This window comes from Gymnoscopelus braueri (assembly GCF_963280865.1).
Source record: "Gymnoscopelus braueri genome assembly, chromosome: 14".
Taxonomy (NCBI): domain Eukaryota; kingdom Metazoa; phylum Chordata; class Actinopteri; order Myctophiformes; family Myctophidae; genus Gymnoscopelus; species Gymnoscopelus braueri.
In genome coordinates, this window is record NC_137619.1 from 6,093,029 (window position 1) to 6,102,294 (window position 9,266).

General features: G+C 40.8%; 1 protein-coding gene across 2 annotated transcripts in view; it reads right to left on the minus strand.

Moving 5' to 3' along the window:
* The window catches only part of alox12 (arachidonate 12-lipoxygenase), a 31,303-nt gene extending 23,637 nt beyond the window's left edge, over positions 1-7,666 (minus strand). Inside the window, exon 1 of one of the 2 annotated variants that reach the window (XM_080449428.1) lies at positions 7,566-7,666. In XM_080449428.1, the coding sequence (XP_080305554.1) occupies positions 7,566-7,571 (6 nt within the window). In that variant the 5' untranslated portion in view covers positions 7,572-7,666. Of the gene's footprint in view, positions 1-4,837; positions 4,882-7,565 lie in introns of those variants that run through there. The other variant, XM_080449429.1, reaches the window with a different exon arrangement.
* Positions 7,667-9,266: the final 1,600 nt, after the last annotated feature.

The following is a 9,266-nucleotide window of genomic DNA, read 5'->3' on the forward strand; positions in this document are numbered from 1 at the left end:
CTTGCATCAACACATCTGTCAGCTCATACAATAATACAATGATGTGTTTATATCAGATCAACAAGCCCTCTGTCAACACAGTGTGTTTATATCAGATCAACAAGCCCTCTGTCAACACAGTGAGACGTTCCACTGTGAGGTTTATGTCAGATCAACAAGCCCTCTGTCAACACAGTGACACATTCACTGTGAGTTCAAGCTCAGTGGTGGAAGAAAGTACTCAGATATTTTTCTTACTCACAAAACCAAAAAATATCCATGAATTCAAGTCTCCATGGGGTGACTAATCCATAGAAAAAATGTCATTTTGGGGGTTTACTATCCCTTTAACAGTGTGCATGGACATGCACACACGCTTGCACATTCGTGTGTGTGTGTGTGTGTGTGTGTGTGTGTGTGTGTGTGTGTGTGTGTGTGTGTGTGTGTGTGTGTGTGTGTGTGTGTGTGTGTGTGTGTGTGTGTGTGTGTGTGTGTGTGTGTGTGTGTGTGATGTGTGTGTACCTGGGTAGAAAGAGTGTTTAGCTGAAAGTGTGTTCAAACCACAGGATGTTTAGACTCATCTCTCAGTTGTGTTTTGTGTTTTTTCTTCATTTTCTTTCAGTGACCTTATAGTTCAGCTATAAAGTGACTACTGGTCAGTATTCATTTTGACAGCAGACGTTTATGTAGTTTTTAGTCATGGTCTTTTGAATAAAATCACATTTAGTTTTAGTCAAATTTTAAGTCACCTGAAATGTCTCAGTCTTTTAGTTTTAGTTGGACTAAATATAAGATTTTAATCGAATAAATCTTTATACTGTATTGTATTGTATTGTATTGTGTATGACGTATATCAGGGGTGATGCAACTTTGATGATGCAGAGGGCCACTATATTTCCACACACATTGCATATACTGCCGGGCAGAAACCTCTTAGCTACGTATTTGAACTTTTTTCATAAATTAATGCCGTACTTCGCCATTCCATGTCACACACAAGTAGCAGAAATAGCAGACCTACAAGCTCAAAACGCGTCACGATGCGACGCGTTTTGAGCTTGTAGATCTGCTATTTTTGCTACTTTGGAATTGGAATCCTGAATTATTTTTTGGGTATTTTTGAATTGGAATTCTGAAAAGTAACTTAAATACAAATACATTGGACATAAAAAAAAGTCATTAAACTACTAATATAGACTGAAGTAATTAAAGCTGGTCATGTTTGCATGTTTGGAATCATAACAGCTGAAATCAATAATATCAGTATTCTGATATTAACCCTTTAAGACCTGAAGCCGATTCTACATGTCTCCTAAATCCCAACAGTTTTCTGAAAAACGTATGTTTCTATATCAGTGGTGCTCAATCTTTTTCATGTCAAGGACCCCCAAAATTATATGTATTTGGCCGCGGACCCCCATCAAAATATGTTGTTCCAGGGACCCCCAGAAGCAAAGATTTGAGTTAAAAATGTTCGCTTTGAAAATATATATATTCAAAGATTTGCACACATTTTCACGATTTTTCAAAAATAGCAGATCTACAAGCTCGTAGCGCGGCACTCGGTGCCGCGCTACGAGCTTGTATATCTGCTATTTTTGAATAGCCCAAAGTGTAAAATAATGCTTTTTAGCCCAAATCAAAAAATGACACAGTTCCAGGTCTTAATGGGTTAACCTGCGGGCCGCATTAAGTGAAGGTGGGGGCCGCATGTGGGCCCCCGGGCCGCCAGTTGCCCATGTATGACGTATTGTATTATGCAGCTGGTCCTTATTTTCTCCAAGGCAAAGGAGACTAAATAAAGTAACCTTGAACCTTGTTGGTCCAAAGGCCAGAGCTCTACCCACTGAGCTACCGGGGACACACTCACTGGAAACACTCTGCTACACCAGTGGGTCTCAAAGTGTGGTCCGGGGACCCTCATGGTTCCTTGAGAGGGTTCAAAATGGACCCTTCCATGTGTACACTCTCAGAATTACAGGGGTCCCTGTAATTAAAACGTGTGTGAACCACTGTGCCACACTAAATGGAACAGAGCCTTCATTAGAATCATTGGTAACAGTGATGTACAGTAAGTAAGGAAGAGGCCCAATTCATTTTCCAATTCATCATCTGACTGCATCTCCGTTTGCTCAAACGTTGTGGATTGTACCTTTAAAGGGATAGTTCACCCTTTTTTTTCTATGGATTAGTCACTCCATGGAGACTTGAATTCATGGATACGTTTTTTGCTTTTGGCGCATTCCTAAAGCCAATAATGTGATGACCAGCGGACCGGTAGACAGCGGTTCCGGTAGGAGACACAAAAGGAGACTCTTTGTGTCTCCATACCGGAACCGCTGCCGGTCATCAATTATTGGCTTAAAGGAATGAGAGAAAAACTAAAAATAAACATCCATGAGTTCAAGTCTCCATGGGGTGACTAATCCATAGAAAAAAGTCCTGTTTTGGGTGAACTATCCCTTTAACTATAACCAGCACAACAAACTACATTGTTTTGAGCTGTAAAAGCTGCCAGGTTCCGTAATTCAACTCCCTCTGAACTCCACCCTCTCACACTTTCCCAGTTCCCACGGATATTGTGTTCTGTTTACGTGTCTGTGTCATTTTTAGATGTCTTTGGGCTATTCAAAAATAGCAGATCTACAAGCTCACAGCGCCGCACTATGAGCTTGTAGATCTGCTATTTTTTTAAAAATTGTGCAAATCTTTGAATATGATATATATTTTTAAAGCAAACATTTGTAACTCAAATCTTTGCATCATGGGGGGGTCCCCGGAACAACATGTTTTCAGATGGGGGTCTGAGGGCCAAATACATATCTAAAAATCACACCCAGTGTGAAGTGGGCGGTGTGGTCATCACAGTGATGGAAGCTCACTTTAAAAAAAAAGTTTTTTTTGAAGTGCATAATCCTATTTATAGATTATTAATGTCATCATGTGTCTCGATAGCCAATCACAGTGCTGGATAGAGTCAGCCAATAGAGTCAGCCAATCACAGTACAGCTAGGGGTGTACTAATGAGCCAATCACAGTACAGCAAATGTGTACTAATGAGGTGTCCCAACCCCACTTATAGGGGCGGCTACACCGCCCAAAAATGTCTTCTAAATCCTAACAGCATGTTGCTATATCAGTGGTGCTCCAACTTTTGCATCTCAAGGACCCCCAAAATGATATGTATTTGGCCGCGGACCCCCATCTCAAAATATGATGTTCCAGGGACGCCCAGAAGCACAGATTGGAGTAAATTTTGCTTTAAAACATATAAAAATTTGCGATAATAAAAAAAAAAAGCAAAACTACAAGCTCATACAGAGTGCCGCGATATGAGCTTGTAGATCTGCTATTTTTTTTAATTGATGCGTTCCCGGTCTTAATGGATTAAAGCAACATTTCAACTTGTTTCCATCAGGGGGTCTCCATGTCTCTCCTGCTCTTTATTAAACAATCGGGATACCGGCCTGTAAATGTATTTTCTGTTTATCAAAGAGTTGACTTAAATCATCTTCCTCCAACACAGTGTATATACAGTATATTACACTGTATAATATACATACTGTATAATACAGTGTGCTGTTTAATGTCATGGTTGATGTGCTGCCAGCGTGTCATTGGCTGAAACAAGGTGAAATATGCACTGATTACATCTCACTGTGGCATCACTTCTACATTATGAGAAAATACACCTGATGCAACATAGGCTCTATGCACAGCAGCCCTACGTCTGTGATCTAACATACATCTCATGTATTTCAAATACACAGCCATAGACAGTGGTGTAAAGCAACTAAGTACATTTACTTAAGTACTGTACTTAAAGGTAGGGTAAGTGATATTTTTTGGTTAAAACAAAAAGTATTTTGTTTAAAGGTTAAAACACTATATTCTGATAGTAATCATTGCTATAGAGTGTTTTTTCAGTAACAGGAGTCTCCCTGTCTCTCCAGCTCTTTAATAAACAGAAAATGCATTTTTCGGTAGGTGTCAAAATCTCAGCCAATCAGGAGAAAGTACCCATTTTTAAGCTTAATTTGTATAGTGTTCCAGTTCCAATTTTGTCTGCTCATTTCTTAGTGTCATCACTTCCAATTCCACTTGTTTAATCTATATCCTGATTGAGTTCTCTGTCCTGGTTGGATAAAATTGGAAATGAAACTGAAACTGAAACGAAAATGCATTTTCTGTTTAATAAAGAGGTGGAGAGACATGGAGACTCCTAATACTGAACAAACACTCTATAGCAATGAGTACTATCAGAATATAGAGCTATTTAACACTTATTTTAACCAAAGCAAATCACTTACCCTACCTTTAAGTACAATTTTGAGGTATTTGCACTTTACTTGAGTATTTCCAATTGCCAATACTTTTACTTCTACTGCACTAAATCTCAGAGGCAAATATTGTACTTTTACTCCACTACAACTATTTGAAAACTTTAGTTACTAGTTACTTTGCAGATATAAATTATTACATTACAAAACATACATTAACCACTTTAGCCCTATTTCATACCCAGGCCGTTTGAAAATAGCCGATCTACAAGCTCACAACGCGTCGCGATGTGACGCGTTGTGAGCTTGTAGATCTGCTATTTTCAAACATTTGAGTACTTTTACTTTTGGTACTTTAAGTACATTTTGATACCAATACTTTTGTACTTTTACTCAAGTAAATTTAGAATTCCAGACTTTTACTTGTAACGGAGTATTTCTACATTGCAGTATTGATATAGTCAAGTAACACATTTGAGTACTTTTTCCACCACTGGCCACAGATCGGTCCCACCCGCATACGGTTAGCACAGTGATCTGCGCGGCAGAAAAGTGCTCTAAGCTGCGTCTCTACTCACCCAATAATTAATTCCTAAGACTTGGAGTCAGATATTGTCCTCTAGTTTCATATCCATTTGAAAGTTCTGCCAGAAAACATGTGTTTACTCAAATATCTCCACTTTTCCACGAGCTGCACACGGACGACTTTCTGCACGGGCGAGGGACCCGACTTGAGTGAAGGACCGAATGTATCCAAACTTCCTCTGATCACCACAGACGTCATCACAAATTGACACAGGGAAGCACAAACGAATGGGGCACACAATTGACAGGTGCGTTGTGATTGGTGCGGAGTAAGGAATCACACCACCTGTCCATTGTGTGTCCCAAACATTTGTGCTTCCCAAAGGAAGTTTAGATATATTCAGTCCTGCACTCATTCCGGGTCCCTCGCCCCGGACAGAAAGTTGTCCGTGTGCAGCTCGTGGAAAAGTGGAGATATTTGACTAAAAACACGTTTTCTGGCAGAACTTTCAAATGGATATGAAACTAGAGGACAATATCTGACTCCAAGTCTTAGGAAATTAATTATTGGGTGAGTACAGGCGTTCTGCCGCGCAGATCACTGTGCTAACCGTACGCGGGTGGGACAGATCTGTAAGACACGCTCAAATGACTGGCTGACGCTGAAAGTCCCTAGGGTAAGGACTGAACTTGGGAAAACAGCCTTTTGCGTTAGTGCCCCAACTACGTGGAATGACCTGCAGCTGAAATTTAAGATCAGTTCGCCCATAACATATGGTCAATTTAAATCTTTGATTGCAGATCTACCCACAAATGTCTGTAACTGTTTTTAATTTTGTTTTTGTTCTGAATGTCATTGATATGAATATTGATGTTGTATTGATGTTGTACTATGCTGTATCTCGACGACACTGCAAATGAGGGCAACCTCAATGTCTTTCGAGAATAAATAAAGGTTTGAAATGAAATGAAATGAAGATCACAGACATACTAGGGCTATACGCACAGCAGCCATATTGGAAAGAAACTGGGCCTCTTCCTTATTTCCTTCCATTTAAGGTTGTTACCAATGATACTAATGAAGGCTCTGTTCCATTCTGGTTGTTACAATGATACTAATGAAGGCTCTGTTCCATTTAGTGTAGCACAGTGGTTCTCTAACTTTATTTTAATGTCAAGGACCTCCATAACTCTGAGAGTGTGCACATGGAACCAAATGGACCCTTATGGGTCCATTTGGTTACATTTGTACACTCTCAGAGTTACACACCCGTAAGGGGCCATGTGGAACCCCCTCAAGGACCCATGAGGGTCCCTGGACCACACTTTGAGACCCACTGGTGTAGCAGAGTGTTTCCAGTGAGTCAACACCCTGACTCTGTTTGAGCAGAATGGAACAGAGCCTTCATTAGTATCATTGTAACAACCAGAATGGAACAGAGCCTTCATTAGTATCATTGTAACAACCAGAATGGAACAGAGTCTTCATAAGTATCATTGTAACAACCAGAATGGAACAGAGCCTTCATTAATATCATTGTAACAACCAGAATGGAACAGAGTCTTCATTAGTATCATTGTAACAACCAGAATGGAACAGAGCCTTCATTAATATCATTGTAACAACCAGAATGGAACAGAGTCTTCATAAGTATCATTGTAACAACCAGAATGGAACAGAGCCTTCATTAATATCATTGTAACAACCAGAATGGAACAGAGTCTTCATAAGTATCATTGTAACAACCAGAATGGAACAGAGCCTTCATTAGTATCATTGTAACAACCAGAATGGAACAGAGCCTTCATTAGTATCATTGTAACAACCAGAATGGAACAGAGCCTTCATTAGTATCATTGTAACAACCAGAATGGAACAGAGTCTTCATAAGTATCATTGTAACAACCAGAATGGAACAGAGCCTTCATTAGTATCATTGTAACAACCAGAATGGAACAGAGCCTTAATTAGTATCATTGTAACAACCAGAATGGAACAGAGCCTTCATTAGTATCATCGTAACAACCAGAATGGAACAGAGCCTTCATTAGGTAATTTTACTTTACTTAGAAAGTCCCTTTGGTTATACTTTACGATACTTCTACTCTTACACAACTCAGAGGCAAATATTGTTTGTGTTTTCACAAAAAAAAATATTTGACAACGTTGGTTCCTATAGTTACTTTACAGACGTAGGTTATTTATTAGTACAAAACGTACAATCATTGATAAACGGTGATGTATGTGATGTAATTAATGAGATGTTTTGCTTTTGGCATCATGACAGTGTCTATGATGTCATTCAATCTCATACTGTCTGTCTGTCTGTCTGTCTGTCTGTCTGTCTGTCTGTCTGTCTGTCTGTCTGTCTGTCTGTCTGTCTGTCTGTCTGTCTGTCTGTCTGTGTGTGTGTGTGTGTGTGTGTGTGTGTGTGTGTGTGTGTGTGTGTGTGTGTGTGTGTGTGTGTGTGTGTGTGTGTGTACATCGTGTTTCAACATTCCAAAGCTGTCATTATGTAATAAACAGACAAAACACAACTTCATGCTCTGTGCCTGCATGCGTGCGCATGTGTGTGTGTGTGTGTGTGTGTGTGTGTGTGTGTGTGTGTGTGTGTGTGTGTGTGTGTGTGTGTGTGTGTTTGTACGCGTGCATGCAAGTGTGTGTGTGTGTGTGTGTGTGTGTGTGTGTGTGTGTGTGTGTGTGTGTGTGTGTGTGTGTGTGTGTGTGTGTGTGTGTGTGTGTGTGTGTGTGTGTGTGTGTGAGTGATATAGAAAACTCACCTTCATTCAGAGTAGACTCCGATGTAGAATGATTGTCTGTCTGTCTGTCTCTGTGTTGAAGTGTAGTCGATCGTCCTCTCCCGTCTCTCTCTCTCTCTCCCGTCTCTCTCTCTCCCCCGTCTGTCTCTCTCTCTCTCTCTCTCTCTCTCTCTCTCTCTCTCTCTCTCAGTGTTGAGGTGTAGTCTCTCTCTCTCTCTCTGTCTCTCCAGTAGAACTCTTGTAGTTGAACAGTAAACTTCTCTTCTTTCCTCCTGGTGGGAACACAGAGCCCCGCCCCCTCATGAACTCTAGAAGTCACTCTCATTCACAACCTACATTGGACAGCTTCCAACTCTAACCCCACCTCTCTCTCTCTTTCTCTCCCTCTCTGTGTATCTCTGGCCCCCTCCCCCCCCCCCCCCCCCCTCTCTCTCTCCCTCTGCAGAATCATTCATCAGTGTTGTGTAGCCTCCAGCTCTCTGACCCCCCGGTCCCTACAGATGACAGAAGTAGATCTCTGACCCCTACAGAAGTAGATCTCTGACCCCTACAGAGGTAGATCCCTGCACAGACATGCATCGTGCAGGTATGCTGCAGCCAGAGGGTCCTTCAGGCATGCTTCACTCTCACAGTTTTGGGGGTCTCTGAAATAAATAAAACTAAAGTTTGAGGATCTAGAGTCCAGGTCATTGTGTTGCATGTAAACCGGTTTGTTTTACAACACTGTGTGGCTACAGTGAAACTAAGGAATTCAAATCATGTACTTTTACTATCATCACCTCTGTATTAGCATGTAGAGTAGTGTCATCATAACACACACACACACACACACACACACACACACACACACACACACACACACACACACACACACACACACACACACACACACACACACACACACACTGTACAGAGTTACACAAAGGGGAAGTCAGAGTGTTGTTTATGTGTCTGACAGCATCAGATAAGCTGAACCACATTCTCTGCTGTAACCCAATGCCTGCTTCATGCAAACACACAGCAAAACCATGAGTACTAATGTAACTCTGAGAGTGGAGGAAGGGAACATAATGGGACCTGTGGTTCAACAGGGGAAAAAAAGGTCTTGTTTTGGCCTAAAATCCAGAGACTCAGAACATAAACGAAAAAAACAAAAAATACATTTAAGCCTATTTAAAGATATTCACGTTTGGTTGTCCATGGTCCATCCCTTTAGTTGGACCTTAAAACATGTAAAGGATGAACTCTCTCTCGGGCTTCCATTTTATAAATTCCTAAATAGGAGGCGGGCATAAACCATGTGAAGTTTTTTTTACACGTGTAACAGAGTGGTTCACAACCTCAGCCTGATTGCCTGAAAGTCTAATATCTCCCCTGAGCGACTGGGATATCCCAGCGGTTAAGATGTTGGCTTTCCACTCAGGTCAGACACTGCTCAGACACGGTTTAAAAGCAGAAGGAAGTGATCGTTTGTCAACTGGTGTGTTGATTTATGCAACTATGACACAACATATGAGTCCAACACTTTAGAACATAACATACATTTTTGCACTTTATGTCTAACCTCATGTACATACCTGCTGCTTTTTGCTAATTATTTTATTTCTAACCTCATGTACATACCTGCTGCTTTTTGCTAATTATGTCTAACCTCATGTACCGCCCGCACGGGCCGCACAGAGCAAAACAAAAATGTTACCAGGATTTTACCTGGCAAATATA